This window comes from Rhinolophus sinicus, chromosome 17 (assembly GCF_057876585.1).
Source record: "Rhinolophus sinicus isolate RSI-liver-muscle chromosome 17, RSI-T2T, whole genome shotgun sequence".
In the NCBI taxonomy this organism is placed as follows: domain Eukaryota; kingdom Metazoa; phylum Chordata; class Mammalia; order Chiroptera; family Rhinolophidae; genus Rhinolophus; species Rhinolophus sinicus.
Genome location: NC_142517.1, coordinates 26,009,820 through 26,030,082, shown reverse-complemented (window position 1 = coordinate 26,030,082; position 20,263 = coordinate 26,009,820). Strand labels below are relative to the sequence as shown.

The 20,263-nt window shown below is 39.9% G+C and overlaps 1 protein-coding gene across 1 annotated transcript in view; it reads left to right on the top strand.

Moving 5' to 3' along the window:
- PLCH1 (phospholipase C eta 1) overlaps positions 1 to 20,263 on the top strand; it is a 185,646-nt gene that overhangs the window by 15,131 nt on the left and 150,252 nt on the right. Inside the window, exon 2 of the mRNA XM_088793945.1 lies at positions 2,482 to 2,600. Within this exon, the coding sequence (XP_088650071.1) occupies positions 2,522 to 2,600 (79 nt within the window). The 5' untranslated portion in view covers positions 2,482 to 2,521. The remainder of the gene's footprint in view (positions 1 to 2,481; positions 2,601 to 20,263) is intronic.

Sequence of the window (20,263 nt, the reverse complement as noted above, 5' to 3'; positions counted from 1 at the left end):
CAAGCAGTAGTTCGCCCTAATCAGAAGTGTCTGGACGCTGATGGTAACCGCTTTGAGCACCTCTTGTAATTGCAGAAGTCCAACGTGACTTGTATTCATCTTCTGTTGTTAGTATATATTATGGCAATTTTAATACAGTTTTCCTTTCTTAAAATGTGTATACATATTTTTTGGCACTCTGTTTATATACAGTATATACTGGGGATGCCAAAAATATGTATACACACGACTTGTATTCATCGTTTGCTATTAGTATATATTTAGTATTACAATTTTAATACAGTTTTTTCCTTTCTTAAAATGTGTATGCATTTTTTAAAATTAAAGTTGATTGGGGCGACAATGGCTAGTAAAGTTACATAGATTTCAGGTGTACAATTCTGTATTACATCATATATATATCACATTGTGTGTTCACCACCCAGAGTCAGTTCTCCTTCCATTATCATATATTTGATCCCTTTTACCCTCTACCACACCCACCCCCCTTACCCTCTGGGTAACCACTAAACTATTGTCTGTGTCTATGAGTTTTTGTTTCTTTGTATGTCTTGTTTCTTTGTTGCTTTCAGTTTTATATCCCACATATCAGTGAAATCATATGGTTCTCAACTTTTTCTGTCTGACTTATTTTGCTCAGCATAATAATCTCAGGCTCTATCCATGTTGTTGCAAATGGCAGTATTTCATCTGTTCTTATGGCAGAATAGTATTCCATTGTGTATATATACCACATCTTTTTTATCCTACCATCTGTCGAAGGATGCTTTGGTTTCCATGTCTTGGCCACCGTAAATAGAGCTGCAATGAACATCGGAGCACATATATCTTTACAGATAAATGTTTTCAGATTTTTTGGGTATACACCAAGGAGAGGGATTGCTGGGTCTGTATGTATATATACATATATATGTAAATGCATAGGAAAAGAACTGGAATGATACACATTTAAACAAAAGTGGTCATTCCAGGAGAGGGACATGAAATAAGGGAAGAGGCGACTTTCAATTTAAAAGAAAATTGAATTTCAGTAGTTTTTAGTTTTTTTCTAATTAATGATAATATATAACTGCATTATTCATATACTAAAAAAATATTTTTTGAAGAGAGATATTTGTTGTATGCAGTATTGGGTGGAGAGAGGGCAGATGGGGGTGGGGGTTGTCTCCATAATCAGCCGTTTTCTGTCATATTTTACCATTGGGTCCATGACTGATTTTATCTTAGAGAAGTGGGACTCATCTTTAGCCTGAGGGTGTAGGAGAAGGAGCCAGACTTACGAGGGGTGAGGCTAGAAGAACGAGGTGGGAGTGGAGGCCTGCAGCCAGAGGAAGGGTAGGATAGTTGGGGTTAGGTTAGATTAGATCGCTACTGGGGAAGGTTAAGAATGAGCCTTAGGGAGCCAGGGAGAAGCTCTGGCAAAGCTTTAGGAGGCTTCACCAATTGTTACATGAATGAATAGACAAAACCCTGATAATTAATTTTTTTCACTAAGCGGCCGACTTCATCCTGGAGCACAACTTTACAAAACTCTAGATTGTTTAGTAAGGCAGATGACAAACTGTTTCCCACCTGTGTGTTTTCCTTCATGCCTGCCTTGCTTGGTTTTGCCTGGCTTTATTCTGTGACCAGAAAAGAAGTTGGAATTCTGAAAAGTTGCTGTAGCCAAATCCTGTGAACAAAGGGGACCTTGTTCAGGGTGATGCACATCAGCTTTTGGAGGAGTTTAATTCATCAGCTCAGATCTCTGCTTTTCAAGTCCTCACTCTCGTTAGCGTTATGTTTCTCTGTCTGTGGAGGGGCAAGCCTGATGGAGGAGCAGGGCTTGTTCACCCTGCTGGAGGCCTGCTTCCGATTCTAGTTACACCAATAAGTTCAGCCTGGGCCAACCCAGGCCCTAGTCATCCTCAATAGACACCTGTGAAGAATCCAAAAGACGGAGGCAAGTTTGGTTGCTGTTTGGCTTCTCCAGGGCTACGTGGATGCTGTTGTAATTTCTAAAATTTTCACAGGTCTGGGGTCTACCGGAGGGGTACTGACACAAAATTCAGGAACTGGGAGTGAGAGCCACCCTTCTGTTGGACACCTCCCGTCCTGCCACTGCAGTTTCCTGAAAAGTCACCAGCATTTACTGGTTTGGGTCCTGGCCGAATATGACCAAGACCTGGAGCACATAAGCCTGTCCTGAAACGTGTTCCCTGTGAGATTCATTTTCCCTGTAGACAACAGTAACTATTTGTTAGAAATAGCAGGTGATATTTGAAAAAGCTACTATTTTAGTTTGTTAAATGACTTTCTATCCTTTGCGAAGACTTGTGCTAGATTTCTTAGGGTCTGGGAGATTCCAGTTCCATGCCAGGAGAAGTTGCATGCTGGATCTGTTGCCCCCTAATGCCAGGTAAACTAATGGTATTACGCTCCCGGTGTGAGCGTGCAGCTGCCATTTTCTTCATTTTTGTCTCATTCTGTTTCCCTTGACAGGCCAATTTGATGTTGATGGTGTGCCAGAAATTTTCTGACAATGAGTTACTGGAACTTGAAGAAAAGGAACTGCGTGCAGTACCGCAGGCATTTTCTGGTGGACAACAGCGTGTTTCATGGTAAGCGAGCTGCGTTTTGTATTCATGTAGTTAGATCTTTTATTTTGTTTCTGACAGCACTTTTATTCCATCACACTGGGTGCAAATACGGCGTAATTGTTGGGTTGCAGCAAAAGCCTGAGTTAACCTGTTTATGGATAATGACCAAGAAGCCCCCCTGGATGCCATTCATCATCTCCACCTCCATCTCTAAATTTTGAAATCATTTGCTCTGATTCTGGAGGTCAGAGTGAACAACTTCCTTCCTTTAGTCTGGGCATATGCTTAGTTGTAAGCAATGTGCCCCATCTCAGCAATCATAATGGTGCCATCGCTTTCTACCTTCCACGTTAGTTTATGTCAGTGCCTTTCCTCTTCTAGTACACTGTCAACTACAGCAATACCCCTTTCTGATGTTTGAAATTTGGGGATGCTAGACCCATAGTAATTATTCAATTAATATTGAGTCATCAGGGAGTGCTTATTACCAGCGTAATGTGTGCCTTCTATTAGGCCAGGTATACAAACAGAACAGAGCAGCTCGAAGGACTTACCCATCACTATCAGGGTGGATTACTGCAGCCACAAATCAGAGAGTAATCAGTATTAGTCATTTTCATGGCACACCAAGACTAATTGCCCTCACCCTGCTGGTGTGTTTATTTTGTGGTATACAGTCAGGGATAAGCTTTGTCAGTCCTGCAATCAGGACACCCTGGAGTGAAATTTATCGAAGAGTCAAAGATTTATGTGTAGCTAGAAGTTTTGGAGCAATCCATCAAAATTGTAGCGTGAAGAGAGAGATTTCACCATGAGTGACGTGCCGTTTGACAGAATCCTATAATCTAAGCTGCCTGCAAATTTCCAAATTTGGTTTTTCTTCCCCAGTTTGGTAATGATTGATGTTTTTGTTGCTTTAAGTTTAAGGTAGCAAACTTAACCTTACTTTTTTAAAGAGCTTTAAAGTTTACGATGTTTTTCACATTCCTTCTATCTCCTCACTATAGGACTTCACTAGGCAGAGGATGATTTTATAGGTGAAGAAAGGGAAGCAGAGATGAAATGACCAGCCCAAGCTGAGGTAGCAAGGTCCCAACTAAAATTCCTGCCTCGCCTTTCCAGGGTGGCTCTCTGGACATTGCAGGGGGAGGGGCCTTTGACAAAGGGGCCATGGGAATTATGACTGAACCCTGTGGTACTGAGCTGTACTTTTTCTGTGGATCTGATCGAAGTGTCTTGTTGTTCATTGCTTTATCTCTCTCTTACACAGAGTGTTTGCTGTGTGGTATTTTCTGTTAGAACTTTATTTGTATTAAAAAAGCTTATAAGTATGGTAATCGAAGAAAACACAGGTGTTAGAAAAACTAGCTCTAATTTTTCAAGTTTCATTTTGTGCCAGTTTTGAAGAAGTTCAGATTTAAATCCCTTCATGCATTAGTTTAGAATGCCTCTGTCTGGAAGTCTCAAAGATTGTAACGACTTAAAAACCATTTCCTATGTATTTTTATGCTTATATTACCACTTAGCGAACTACTATATTGCAGATAATTATACTGAGGGCTTGATGGTCATTGTCATGTTGATTCCTTGCATTACCTTTGCAATCTTTATTACTCATCCCATTTTATGGATGGGGGGATAGAGGTTTGGGGGAGGTTGTGAAGTGGTGTTCTAAAATTCAAACTGTATTCTGTCTAGCTCCAAAATCCCACTCTTGCCTAGGGTGTCATCTCCATTTCAGTAGAGAAACGAACACTCTGAGAGGTTTAAGTTCTATTCAACAATACTTGCTATGCTATTAACTAGCAGTGTGTGATCTTGGGCAAGTTATATAACCCTTCAGGATCTCAGTCCTCTCTGTGAAATGAATGTGCTGCTCTCAATGATTTTCGAGGTTCTTTCCAGCTCTAATCTCTGAGATTCCGCTGAAGAGTTTCTGAGAATTAGAATTACTGTATTTTGTGAGCTACCATTTCACTTAACATGAGATACACAAGAGGGCAGTAGAATACTTAAAGTATGAACCAGTTACTTCTTACATTCAAGAATTGCTCTTTGTGAAAGAGTAATGTAGAGATATCACATCTGCCCAAGATGGAAATGATTAGTCAATTAGAATTATGATTCTATTCATTTATAATAAAGCAGTAGCTGTAAGTACTTCTGATGGTGTAAAACACCATTTTAGATTTTTATGGCAAAGGATATATAATTCAGGAAAGAATGGTGCTTCTGCTTTTCCTCTTTATTTTATTTACCTGTACAGAAAATTAATGTTAAGATATGAACTTATTTAACGTAAAGGAAGGTTATGAAGAATCCTGGTATATTTTAAGTCAAGGGATGTCCAGTGTTAATATCTGTAGAGGATTTCTGAGAGAAGAAAGGGACAGGACATGTTGACTCAGACATGTCAGATTTATTTGGAGGGGCTTCTGGAACATAGGATGGGCATGCAGATGTTTTTTGCATACTAGCTTGGCTTCTCTTTGTCTCTCAATAACTGTCTTTATATTACCAAATCAATCAAAACAAAAAGGAGCAAAACCTCTTCCATTATAAACAGAAAAGAACCATTCCCCTGCAAAATAATTGACTTGTAGAATATACAGACTTGAATAAGCAAATGGTGCTAGGCAGACTCTTTTGCATACAGAGTTAAGCAGAATTCCCAGGAGAAAAGAACTACATTAAAATGAGGGCTATGTGCACTAAAATGGTCAACAAAAGTAACAGTAAAAATGTGACATGTAGACTGTTTCACAGTTCATAAAGCATATTCATAGCCTCATTTTGAGTATAGAGGTGGTATGATTCTCACTGGAAGCAATTTAGAAAATTACCCACAATCCAAAGAGAAACAGTCTTAATAATCTGTTTCTGTCCAGTCTTTTATCTATTTCATCTTCATAGTGATTCTGATGTAGGAATGGAATATCTGGAAAAGTTAGGAAATGGTGGATGCTGGTCAGTAGAAATCATCTGGTTGGGTTGACTTGTTCAGTGATGAGAGGGAACCACGTTAGGGATTATGAAAAGTTATTTTTGTATTTCCCACTTGTCTGTCCTTTGTCCAGATTTTTAGGGGATCCATTGAATCCCAAGGGATCATATACCTATCAAAGAAGCCAATCGCTGGAGTTTTTCTCCACTTGGCTTTTATTCTCCTGATATGTTTGAAATACAGAAAAAACTTGGGCAAAGAATGATTTGTGTAGTATGAACCTTGCTTTAATGGCTAATACATCCATGAAAGTATTTTTATTTGAAAATTACCTATACCCTCAGCTGTTGCTCTTGGTTGCAATAAATTGCAGCGTTATTTTTGGACATGGGGCATAGATTCTAAACCAATAATCAGTGTCTTTTCAATTAATATATACAATTTCTTATGCACATAGCTTTTCCAAACATTTGAGTTCCTTAATAGACTATACTCGGGAGGTACTTTTTGTTTTCGTGCACTGTTATAATTGTGATGCTGGGAAAAATTGTTCATTGCTTTCCTATAAGTTATTATGGTATCATTCCAACTTATTATATTGAAATTTATTTCTGTTGCTATCATGTTGTTATAGGTGTTCAATAAAAATTCAACTGAGTAAATTTCAAAGATCTAATTTGCTTTATAGTACAAGTCATCAATCAGGCAGCATCCTATCTAGCAAATAGAAAGGAGATCCGGAGTGCTATGGAAAGGGAAAGGTTTTAAAGACAGAGAGGGTGGTACAAGGAACTCATAAATGAAAAGATTATTTCTGGCTACTTTTGAGGGACAAGAGGGTCTGTTAGAAGGATTACCTCATTGGTGCTGACCAAGAAATTCCAGACTGGCTAGTTAAGATTACATTTCTGAGGAAGGTTGTAACTGCAATTAAATTAGGTATTAATTCTTGGTTTGCTGACATTGGGCTTAGCAAACCAAGTGACTCCATTTTGGGCATATTGTCTCTTCACATATGAATGCTTCTGAATGACCATCTCAAATCTAGACTAGAAATGTTTTGAGTTGAATTATGAGTGTCTCTTACTACCTATGGATAAAATTAAGGCTAGTTCTCTTATTAAATATTTATGTAGTATGTCTTTTCAAAAAGTGCCTTAGATATACTTTTACTTTGCCTCACAATAATGAAACTAATTAATTTAGTTGATAAATGAATTACTTTTAATCCAGCCTCCTTTTCATGGCCAGTCGGTGATGTGAGGACAGAAACTTGACTGCTAGCTTAGAAAGGAATGTAGGCGGGAATGGGATCCTGGAGTCGAGTTCTGTTTCCAGCTTTACTGTTAACTTGGTAGCCTTTGTCACTTGGGTGATACTCAGTTTCCCTATCTCTAAAATGAGATAGGGAAGATTTTTTACCAGATTCCAAAGTTCCTTCTAGCAGAAACATTGATGAGTGTGCAGTGAACCGCATTGTCTGATAGGCCAGGATGTGGAAAGGAAAGACTGCCAAGATGGTGATGAAGAAGAGGTAAGATTCCCTTTTGATGGCAAATTTTGTAGTTATCTTTGAAGTGGCAAAAAGCTACGTTTCCCTTTAGGGAGAGAGGCAGGGGTGTGTGTGTGTGTCAGGATGTAGTATGTCTATGTGTGTCTGTGTGCGTGCGTGCGTGCGTGTGTGTGTGTAAGGATGCTCATGAGTTTCTTGTGATCGTGGAGTGACCAGTAGCTAGGACTAAAAAGCAAGCTTTCAGGACAAGTGTCATTATAGTATTCAAAAAAAAAAAAGAGCAGAGAAATTTTCCTTCGAATTCCATCCTACCTGGAAAAATAAAGAAGAATGTCAGATTTTGCCTGGCAAACATGAAAGGAGAGTGAAATTATACAGAAGTGAATTATGGTTCTCATTAATTTAGGCCACTTATTAGGAGGTTTTGACTTCAGCAATCTGCCTTCTTTAGGGGATTAGGGCTTTACTAGATTTTATGTTGAACTGTCACTTCTTCACTGAGCCAAAGCTTTTCCAGTCAATGACTATATAAACATCCTCTCCTAGGTTCAGAAAATATCCGTGCACATAAGAGTTCCTATTAATGCAAAGATAGTCAAGATCTTTATGAGCATCATTAAAATAAAAAGTATTGTCTCTTGGAGAGGAATATTGGAACATGGGAAAAATTTCAAAAACTAGTTGAGAGAAAAGATTATAAAAAGAAGATAGGCTTTAAGGGAGAAAATGTACTTGAGTTATTTAAATTGGATAAATGATAATAGAACTAATTCTGGAAGCAGCTTTGCCCAGTAGGTTTCTCTTTAGCCCCACCCTCCAGACTCCCTACCTCCCAACAGTGGCCATGAGGCAGAAAGCTTTGACACCAGGTATCCTTTCAGTTGTGTGATGTTTAGGTACATCTTGCAAGTATGCCAGAGGCAGGGAAGGCTTAGCAAGGCCTGACCCAGGGTGGGTACCTTGCAGGGGTTGCTTTGGGTGAGTTGTTCCATAGGCGATAAGTTTTCATGTCAGCAAAATGCTGCACGCGATTAGGACAAATGACCTGTAAACTCCCAAGTGCTAAGATTTCAAGAAATGCTTGCTTCTCTACCTCCCCGCCTCACCCCACTGTTAAACAGAGAATTGGAGAATCTGCTGTGAATTAACTGACGCCTTTGATTTATGTACTTTTCCTTTTCCCTTGTTTGAGATAAATCAGGGCCAGCCTTTTAGGCCTCACAAAAGTGAATACTTAACGTTTAGGTTATAACACAAAGGAAATAACCTTTAATGTTAGCTGGTATGAAACAGGCCTATTCTGTAACATTTTGGGAAGCGCCTGCTCTTTCTTCATTTCTTGGATATATAGAAAATTCTCAATGAACACCTCAGTGAAATGCTGTTTATTTGTATTTTAAAATTGTAAGTTCATTTCTTTTTCTGTTCTTGCTCCGTAATGAGCATTCCATTTGTGACGAGTCTTATTGAGCGTGCTCAACTTAGTGTAGTATGTACATGAAATTCTTTATATTTCTTCAATTCATGCTTTAAAAAGTACTCTTTACAACATCTTGGGCAGATTCTATTACTGTTTGGCTCGTTTTGGTTGTTGAGGGTCTAATCCAGTTTAAAATGTTCCTCTCAAGCTCATTTAAATCCCATCTCCTCCCCTCCCGCAGCACAGGCCTGACATGACTCTTGTGGATTGAGGGACGGTGTTCATCTTGCTCTGTTACACTTCTTCCCTTTAAAGAGAAATTCAAGGCCTAGCTTCTCAGATTTTGGTACAGGGAAGAGATGGGGGAAGCAAAGTTCTTTGACCTACACCCTGGCACCTGTTTTTTGTCAGTGGTGGTGAGGTGATCAAAATGACCTCTGGTTCCATCTTCTACAGACATTTAATTCCACCTTGGCCTTCTCTGTCACAAGCACTCTTCAGAGGGAACCCACTCTCTCCCTTGAGCCCCACCCACTGTCCATTCCACCTGGCCCAGCTATGGCTTCCCTTGGCCTGAGGGCCCTGGGCAGCTGTCTGGTCCCTGCCCTATCTCTTATCTGCCATGTTTCTTTCTATGGAGTTATACAGACTGCTGTGGGCTGTGGAGAATGGATAGGATGGAGTATGAAGGTGTCCTCGTCCTCTTCCCAGGCCCATCGACACAGTCTCTTCTTACACTGTTACGGGGGCTGCTCCCGTATGCATTTGCCTTAAAAAGATCCCTGAATCCTTTTGTAGCTCTTCCCCTTTGCTTGTCTCTGGGGTGAGGCCATTTCTGCTGCTCCAGACACCTCGGTTGTACACATAATAGGGTTCAGGTAATGTGATTTTGAATGGATGGAATCCCACACTCCCCCACCAATGACAATTCTCCGTGGACCCATCCAGGCTGGTCCCTGTCCATTCACATTTTGGCTTAGAGTGACTTCATTTCCCCAAAGGTACTGGTGTTGGTTTTCTTCGTTGGGGTTGCTTCTTGCAAGGTTGTATAGCTGAATTGATCAGAACTAAGCGATGATCTAGGTTTATAAAAATCCGTGTTAAGATGTCTCAGCCTCTTTTCCCCAATGGGAATCGAATTTGATGGGGTGTTTTTGCTGTGTATGTCGTGCTTTCTATGTCGAGGTCATTCTTGCTCTGTACTGATGCAGAGCAAAATGGCAAATTGAAGATCTGGGTACCTGGGAAGCCCACATGGATGAGAAGTACCAATGTTCAGTCTTTGAAACTTGAGCTTTAGTTGGTGTCTGACACAAGCCTATTGCAGTAAGGGAGATATTTTTGGCTGGCTTTTCCTGTTAGACTCTCAAATTCTTTCTCTTAAAACCATGGAGTCTCCAGCAAGTAGAAAGGCCCTTGATGGTTTTATTCCTTTATGCTTAGGAATACCAATTTTCTAATTACTCAATTAGAAAGAAGAAATATGTCTAATAAACATTCAGATTTGCAGACTTCTCACGTTTTAAGCGGTTACTTATGAGAATTATTTTCTAACAGACCTGTGTTACAAATTTAAGCCGTTGTTCTTTAAACTGCATTCCCATAATTATAATTAATTTTCCTCTGCGCTCTCATTTTCTCAATTGTCTTTTCCTGCTCTGTGTCTAATGTATGCACAGAAATTGATGGGAGGATGAAATGTCTTTCCACGAGTAGGTTTAGAGTCCTTCCAAGGCAACATAATTAATTAGTTATACAAAAGATTCAGATTTCTTTCGTGGACTACAGTAATAATTATTAGTGTTTGCATTTGTAATCAGAAAACCTCCTATCTCCCATCTATCACAACAAAGACGGAATATTCCAGTTTGTTCCTTTATACTGTGTAAACGAAAACTCATCCCAATAGACTTGTGATAGTTTATATTTTCTTAGGGCTCATTTCTTTCAGGAAGTATGTCTGGGGTTATTACAAGTGCAGACTGTTGATTTCAAAGGGATATTTACTCCTAGATATTTTTATTTAAAGCCCATAGCCTACTGTGTGTTTCACCCACACCCACAGCTTCAGCTCCTGTCTACGTGCTGATAACTCTCAACAGGATGTCCCTGGTTTAGACCACCCCTCTGGGCTTCATTCCTAAATGTCCATCCTCTTACCTAACGGGTCCACTGATGCCTTCCAGGTCTTCAGACTCAACATGTCTGGAGCAGAACGCCCACTTTCCCATTTGTATCCTGCTGCCTCGCCCGCCCTCTCTCACCCTTCCCCAGCCTCTTTGCACCCCAGCTACAATGACCTTTTTGTTCCTTGCCCACCAAACTTACCCCTTCTTCACTTATCAACTCATCCTTCAGATCCAAGTAAAGGTCCCTTCCCAGACAGGTTAGGCCCCGGTTTTATGCTCTCCTATCACCCTGCGTTGCTGTCTCCTTGCATTATTGCAATTAATTTCGTGATAACCAATTTAATTTCTGTCCCTCCCCCTCCTAAGTTCCAGGAGACAGAGAGTGTTCTGATTTCTATCTCCAGTACATAGTAGAATGCATTGCATACAACAGGTGCTTAATAAAGTGTTGCTGAATGAATTTACTCATTTTATTTAATAGGGGAAATAAGAACCACTTACTGTTTAATTATTTTTGCACTCTCTGTTAGGTTTGGCTTTTAATCTTTGTGCTGTGAAATGCATCACTTCTCTGGCTGCAAACCCTCTTCTTTTCTGTACTCACACTTTTGCTTTGAACAAAAGAATACCCATAAACCACTCCTTCCTGAGATTGAGAAGGAAAGGCCACTTCGCTGAGAATCCTAGTGTGCTTTAGAAAAGATTATGACAAATATATAATGTCTCAAAATGGAAAAGGACAAACCCATTTCTTTAAAAGAATTTTTTTAGACATTTTGAATTCATTTAATACTTTCTGAAATTTTCATGTTGGTTATATATACTAGTATGTTTATTTGGTTCAACTCTGAAAATGGAAGTTTTACTCATTAAAAAAACAATATTAGTAAAAGCTGTTTAATTGCAGCGTGTTGCAGACTATTAAAATTCCTGCTGCTTGTATTTGAAAATCTCCACTCACAGAATTGTTGTCTATGGTTTAATTTTTACCCCAGAGAACATAAACTATATCTTAAAAAACAAAAGCACCAGTTTTCTCAGTAACAGAGGAGGAAAAGAGGCCTGGGGGTACATGAAGAGAATAATCAAACAGCATAGGGCTTCTTTAAAAGTTAAGAAGGTACACTTTCATTACAAATTTACAAATAAGAAAATGGTCAGCATCTAGGCCTTTTATCTAAGAATCTCAAGCAATATGAGTACAATCCTGACTTCTAGGTACCAAAGTTACTCCGAGGTAGCACCTACTTGGATAGGATAAATGTAGAATCTGTGGACATTTTTTGTTCAGTTTTGTTTTGCCCATGTTCATCTTTTGGTCAAAATATGTGACTGACATACAACAGTGTTCTCAGAATTTCTTGTATTTAAATGTATAAGACAGTGACTTTGCCCAAGTAAAAGGAGTGAACAGTGTCCTTTATTATTTAGTATCTTATTTTTACTCCTTGCCAACTTGAAATTGAACATCAATGCATATCCACAGGTAACCATTCTTTGAAATTATACCAATATCAGAATTTCAAGGTATTGTGCTTTTCATCTGGCAAAGCTTATCATTTCCAGTTGTGAAGACTTGTAATTAATTAACTTTTTAATCCAGTGGTTCCCAGCTGTGGCTGCACATTGGAATCACTTGGACACACACACACACACACACACACACACACACACACACACACACACACTGTTGCATGGGTCCCAACTCAGAGGTTCTGATTTAATTGGTCTGGGGTGTAGTCGGGCACTGGAGGAATGTTTAGAACTCTCCTGGTGATTGTGGTGGGCTGAAGATCCCAGACATAAGGTGACAAGTTGGAGAGTCCCAAAAAGACTAAATAAGCAGGAAAAGAAATGAATCTATAATCTCAGTATGTGTTTTAACTCTGTACTTCTTAAAATGATTTAAAAGCTAAAGGCTAGTGATGCTCAGCTCTGGCTGTACATTAGCATTTGCTGGAGTGCTTCAAAATACAGATGGCTGCTCTCTCCACAGCCCAGTTAAATCCTCTCCGGGGGATGGGACCTGGCTCTATCCATCCACTCATTCATTCCTTATCTCTATATCTTTATACATGTGTATATAAAGATATACATATATTTATCTTCAGGTGATTTTGATGCAATGGGAGGCGTGAGAATCACGTGGCTAAAGTTGTTGATTGACTGAAATATTGATCCGATTAATAAACGAAATCAGGTTATGAGTTGACTGATTTAATACGGTATGTAATTATGGGCAAAAGAGACACATGAAAATTGTGATTTTTTTTTTTTTTTTTTTGCAGAGTAGTGTTGGGGCAAGTGATATGTTTACCTTCATGTGGTTAGTTTTTCTTTCCTAACGTTTATTTCATATTCCTTTGAATGTCATTCTTTCTTAGTGCCCGTAAAATGTGATTTGTCTTTACAGCCAATATATCTGTTACATGATCTAAAGACAGTATAGCTTTGAGCATTCACTGACTTCCCCGTGTTCTCTATGGCCTCCTGCTGGTAAACAGTAGTACTCTGGGAAGGTCCTTAACGACAGGTAACGGAAGACTGTGTTACTAGTGCCTTGTTTTCGTTAATCCAGAATGAGGACAACACAGTTCACAACAGGATAGCTTAAAGAATGGATATGGAAATAAATAGGGTCAACGTAAGAAACGTCCAAACCTATAGAAAAATTTTATGAGAGTTTATTTGAGCCAAACTGACAACATCTGTCAGGGAGCAAGATCTCAAATGGTACGGAGAATAATGGTTTTGCAGCGTCTTTTATGCATTTGAAATTAAGGAGCGAACATAAGGAAAATTACATGGAGGTGGGAGAAAGCAAGCTGGGAATTGGATTGCAGGAGAGCTCACAAGTTTATGTGCTCTCTAGGGGGTGGTTATGGCTTCTTTCAAAGGTGTGTTAACCTAGACGCACAGAAACAATGGGCAGAGCTTGTTTACAGCAAAGATAAACCTTTTACAAAGGAAGTTATACTCTATGCCTGGGGCGTGAATACCCACCGTGACCTGCCCAGTTAGGAATTTATGAGCAGCTCACCCTGTGAGGTTACTTTTCACAGAACCCCTTTCTTCGTCCACAATATGAAAAACAGAAATTTGGAGAACAGTACTTGGAGTACATCAGATGTAACCTTGAGTATCATTAGAATTGTTTGTCTATCCACCTCGGAAAATGAAGGGGTATCTAGAGACTTAGAGAAGCACACAAAGTTTTTTCGTGGAAAGCAAACTTTGTCAGCCCTTGTAGACCTCTGTCCTACCTCCTTCACTCTATGTGTGAGAAAACTGATGCCCAGGGTCCTTGTGTTACTCCTAGAAGTTTCAGAGTTGTGAAGGAGAAATGTCTTCTCAGATCACTCTTGCTTTGCATGATACCTCCTTCTTTGAACACAGAGCCTTATGAGAGACACAAAGGAATTTGAGGCTGATGTTAAGATAACTAAATTTAGACCTTCTCAAGAGGACTCGGTGGCTTCTACATTCAAATACTCTTGAGGCACCATCAGGAAATGTTAGGGTTGATGGTGAATCAAGATTGTCATTAGAATTGGCAATGCTGGTTGCTTTACCACAATTATTCCTTGTAAGTCTTTCAACAAGACAGTGTTACAAATAAAACTCAGATCCACAATTTGCCACAAATCACATTGTTAGATTATGGTGTTCAAACCAGTTTTGTCAGACTTTAAAATCCAGGGTCAGGAGTGGGTTTGAAGGTTTTAAAAGAGCTTCAAGACCCTTTCAAGGTCATTAGAGGATGCCACAGAGATACTGCCACAGCGCTATCATGATGAGTTGCCCTCAGGCTGAGAAGTGGGGCTTAGGGAAATGGGCTAGGGAGGCCGAGAGCTGGTATGTACTCCAGCGGTCCCTCGGAGCTTGCTAGAAATGCAGACTCACAGCCCCACCCAGGAAGAACAGAGTTGGAATCTGCATTTTAACAAGATCCCCAGGTGATCTGTGTACACTGTCACGTGTGAGCAGCACTGCTCTGAGAGACACAAAGGGCTTGGGTGTGAGTTCTCTGAGTGAGGGATTAGTCCCTATTCTCCAAGGTGTGGGTGGAAGAGGGATAGAGTGAGGGGCAAGAGAAGAACTGTTTCCTACCCACCAGTGCATTTAGAGGGTGGAAACTTGTGTGTGAGGGGCACAGCTAATGACCCCAATTAATGTGCCAGTGCTCAGATTCCCAAGTAGGCGACATGAGGGCTACAAATGCCAGGGAGTTGTCTTTGTAGAATGGACTTAAGATTTTGAAGCTCCTATGTCTAAAACATAAAAAGACATAGTTAAGAATATAAGTAATACCCTGGTCTGCAATGTTGCATGGCGGATCGGAACTAGAAAGGTCCTGAGAAGCCATCTGATTGAGGAATTCGAAAAGAACTCATAACTGGGCTTCAGGCCATTTGTGAAATCTCTGAAAACATTGTGTTAGACACTATGTATAGATGCAAATACACCACCTCCTATGAACAGAGTCCTTAGCTTTCATCATATTTCAAAGTAATCTGTTACTCTTTGCCCCTTCTAAACATTATAAACCGCCGAACAAAACCACTCTCCTTTTATAGATGAGAAGGTAAGTGGTACATATTCATGTCATCCAGCTAGTGGCAGGGTTAATTTTAAAAGCCAACATTCTGCCATTCCAGTGCAACTGGCCCTTATGATCTGAGCCAAATATTAGGAAACGCTGAGTGGATTTTCTGTGGGATCAATCTTGCAAATCTCTGCATTTTCTGATTATTGGAAATGGTTAGATCTTTAGAGCATTGGAATATTGTGACATAAAAGGAATTTTGCATGAAAGGGTTTCAAAGCCTCCGTATATTGGGCAGGTGAGTATTGATGCAGAGCAGCGAGAGGGCTGAGCTCCCCCAGCTTTGGCGCTGGTTACCCCATCACTGAGGGCAGCAGAGCTCTGGGAGAAGGGGCTTTCTTACCTGGTGAGATCCAGTTGACTTTTTAGACAGCTTATAGCTAATAAATGATTATGAAGTCTTTGTGGGGAGCCAGGTGCTGAACTATACAAATAGAGTGATATAATTCATGTAGCATTTCGATCAAGTGGTAGTTTTACTATCTCGTAAAGTGTTGAGTCCATGACTTCAAAGTACATGTAGAACGTTTTTCATTTCTAGGGATTAAAGCTTGTAAAGCTGCCGCTCTATAAAATCACAGATGAAGGGCCTTCAGTTGTAGAAGTTAACTCTTTAAAGTGATCCCTCGTTACAGCTGCCAGAAAATAGTTAATAGAGTGTCTAGATCTTTGTGAATTATGTCCGGAAGATGGCTGTTTTCAAGGACAAATACTTAGTCTCAATATCTCAGCTTGAAGCCTGTGTTTGAGACCATCTTTCATAGATATATGTCTATTGTAGCTCTTGAGAACCCATCTGGGAAACAATATTCTCATGTACTTCTGATTTTGATCTCTAATTATATATTTTACCCCTTACCCTTTGCCATTTCTCCTAAATTATATAAATCAATGCAGATGTTTAATATCTGGTCACCGTAGGTACCATATTTCTGATACTAGTAATATAATAATTTTTCTTGGCTAGATAAGTTCTGCATAAATCATAGTACTAAATTATTTCTAAATTGGATTAATTTGTATGAAGTGATAAAATGTTATTGGTTTCCTATTTTGTCATCTTTAGTATTCATGAAGGAGCAATTCTTTCCTTTTTTCTCCAAGGTCTCTATCAAAGATTAGCCTTTATAACTATTTTTATGCTCATTGCCTACGAATGAGGAGGGCTAATGAAGCAGCAAATTAAAATACTTGTGATGTTTTCATTTTAACATTAATCATTAATCTCTACTTCAAAGTTATTTCTCACTGAAAAATTTATTGCTTTAAAAAGTGTTTCTATCTTTTATAGTGTTTTTTTCTAGAGAGCTTTGTTAGATCTTTAAAATTCTTGCTATTTGTATAACTTGTCAAGGCATAAGCATTTTGGCAGTTAAAATCAACTTGATTATTGGCAGAAGGCTTAGTTATATATGCTCTAAAGCATTTCACTGCCTCTGTGGACAGATTCTTTTCTTAATTTAAGAAACAAGGCATCTCAAATAGATTTTCACCTTTAAGAGGGTATGCATTTGCTACAAGTCCTTTAGAGCGTGGTTATGCTGTCATATTCACGCTTAGTTTTGAAGTAAAAAGCCCCAGAGTTTTTGTGTAGAATTTTCAGGGCTGAAAAAGAGCTCAAGAAATTATTTAATGCAGTCAATTTGTGAGATCCCTTCTAGAATGAAAGCTCTTGGGAACAGAGCACGTGATGTGAAGGTCTCGTCTATGGGAGATGCCCAATAAATACTTGGTGAATGAATTAGTAACCTCCCACGTTCTGTCACTGAGGATTCTGAGGCCTGGCGGGGGGAGTGAAATGGTGGGTCTCAGGTGGGTGTGACAGAACTATTAGTAAGTGGTGAGAACCAAGGCCTGGGCAGTGTGTGGTAGATACCATGCCACATTGTGTACCCATGTTCACGAGATTCCTTGCTGTCATTCTCAACAGAGGCAGCTCACGGATTCCCAAGCACTGGCATAACTATGGATCATTTGTCCCAGCCTCAGGTCCTTATTCCCCAGGCAGGTTTGAACACAGGATGTTGCCTTAAATATTCGTTAACTGAGGTTCTGAGCTGGGGGTTTAGCAATTAACAAAGTAGAAACGGCCCCTCTCTATATAGAGCGACTGACCTTGCTTCTCTTTGCTGTTACCGCTTCCTCTCTTTATTTCCCTCCCAAACTCACATGGGACCTTTATGTTATATGAGCTTTATCTTGGGAAATAATTTTATCCTCACAGAAGAGTTGCAAGAATAAGAATGCAACAAAGAACCATCCGATATTCTTTACCCAGATTTATTTACTTTTAGGCTTTACCCCATTTCATTGCCATGTACTCTCACAATCAATCTCTCTCTCTCTCTCTCTCTCTCTCTCTCTCTCTCTCTCTCTCTCTCTCTCTCTCTTCTTTTCTCCCTCCCTCTCTCCCTCCCTCCCTCCTTCCCTTTTTCCTTCCTTCCCTCTCTCGTTTCCTCCCTCCTTCTACACACACACATACTTATTTTTTCTGAATAATTTGTGAATAAGTTGCACACCTCATGGTCCTTTGTCCCTAAATACCTCAGTGTGTGTTTTCTAAGAATGAGGACATTCTCTTATGTAACCACGGCACAGTTATCATCAACTTAAGTACATTTAACATTGATGGGGCCCTTTAATTTGCTTTTTAAGGTCCTTTATTTTTTAAAGATTGTTTTGTTTTCAACTGAGATCTATAGGGAAACAGACCTGGAAGAAAGAAACAAAGATGGTGAAAATGTTAAGACTTCACAAAACCTGCCAAGTTCATAGAATTCGAGCCGGCTTCGTGGGTGTGGCCCGTGCAGGCCTTTGAAGGGGCCTGTGCGTGGTTTAATGCTTGCTGTTGTGATCATGAAATTCTTTATTTTGGGGGGAATGAAAAACCCCCATGTTTTCATTTTGCACTGGACCTGGAAGTTATGCAGCTTGTCATGCTTAGAGTACTTAGGTACTGGGCTAGGAAGTTTCCAATCTGTTTTTTGTAGATATTGTTGTAGATGGGGAAACTGAGGCTTAGAGGGATTTAAATGAACTTGGCTCAGGTTGCTGAGCTACCTGGTGAAATCAAGCTTTGAATTTTGATTCCATGTCTGATGTCTGTCATGTTGCTTTTAACTACTCTGTGCCCCCAGCTCTCTGCCACTGTGCTTAATTATCTCTAGATTTGGAACTGACTTGTCTTTTCTCCTTTTCTCCTAAGGGATACCACTTTCTTGGTACCACAGGCTCGCGCTCTCTCTCTCTCTCTCTCTCTCTCTCTCTCTCTCTCTCTCTCTCTCTCTCTCTCTCATCTTAAACTCCTGGGATAAAGTGTTAACCAGAATGCCATTTGGAAAACTTGAATACGTTGATAATTTTCATCTCATGGGAACTTCCCATGAGTTATTTCCATCTTGATCTTCTCCCTGCGTATAGAGAAAAGGCTGCCCATGGTCATTCCCGCATTCACCTGTACGCTATATCACGAGTCCAGCAACTGGTTTTCTTCATGCTTTTGGAGTCCCTCTGTCATCCTTGGGGGTCTTGGGCCTGCTTTATTCTCAGTGTCTTCCTGGGAATTGGAGAATTATCTGGAAGCTGAGTTTCTCTGTTCGGGTGGGTCTTCCTGCTCTCAGACCTTCTTGGCACTTACTACTGTCCTCATGTATTCCTGGGAATACATTGGTGAACAAGACATTCATCGTTCCCCCTCTCAAGGAGTTTACATTGTGGTTCTCCCTGTTGCTATGGCCCATCTACCTGTTAAGATGTCTTTTAGGCAGAACAAAAAACTAACCCATCAAGATTGTTGCTGAGAAAAATAATATAAGAAGAAAGGTTGAAGACATGAAATTATTTGACTTGGAGAAGAGACATTGCTAAAGTATTTATATGTGTTAAAAAACGCACTGTTGAAGTTGTGGAGAACAACCACTTACTACTTCAGCAAGAAAGAGACAAAGGAGGTGATTTTTCATTTCTGTAGAGCAATGTAGGTTAGGAATTTAGACTGTTTTGATAGAAGAAAAGTTTTGTTTAGGGCAGAGGTTGTTTAATCATCTAGAATCTCCTCTGCCCTTTCCCTCACTCCCTTATGGTTACCTTTGTGTCTACATTCCTGAAGGGACCCATCTGTATGAGTAGTGTTCTGGGGTTTAGTACTACCAGATAAGGGGTTTGCATTATGGTGGCCACATGTGCTCCCATATGAATGCACATATTGTAATCCCTAGTAGACTGACTATAAGCCAAGCCATGCCTAGGTAGATACCATTTACCTCGTATGAGACCCAGAGATGTCAGGTTTAGGCATGGAAAAATGTTCTCTACGGCACTGTCAGGTATGCGCAAGCATGGTTCTTATATTAGCCAACAGTCCTCTTTCAACTGGAGTGCTGGAGAGAATAAGCACTTCAGGGTTATTCTGGACTTTTCCACCCCAGCTGTCTAATTCCTCTCCCCAAAGGAGGAGGTAAGGGGGCTTCTGTTCAAGTGTAAAAGTGCCTTCTGAGTGCTATGGGGGAGGGGGTTCTGAATCTGTCACTACTGAAGTTTCGAGAGTTTAATTAAATCTTCAGCCCTCAGAGTAGATATTTGTTTTAATATATGTCACTGTCAACAAGCATTAGAGAGTCCCATGTGCCTCCCTATCTCCAGTTAATTCCCCTCTGTGAATGTTATAATTAACACTGATCAGAAGTGATGGTAGGTATCCAAACACTGGAGGCTGATTCACAAAGTCTGGGTACCTTTATTTATATCTGGATCTGAGTTCATGAAACCCAAATGTCAATTGCATTTCACATTTCCCAGTTTCTACCAGAAGCAGCTGAAGTACTGTTCACATGTGTCCGCAGGCTTCAAGCTCCTGGATTTCTCAGAGGGACTGTGAATAAAATCTTGCCTGGGAGGTCTCAGTGGCTTTCGTGGACAGCTCAAGCTGAAATCAAATTCTGAGCCTACCAAGGGTTTTACTTTGCCTTATACTGACATCTTCATCATACTGACGGTGACGTGCCTGTACATTTTCATGCTCACCCATAAAATGTCAAGTGACACAAAGGATAAATAGTCAAATTTTTCCAAAA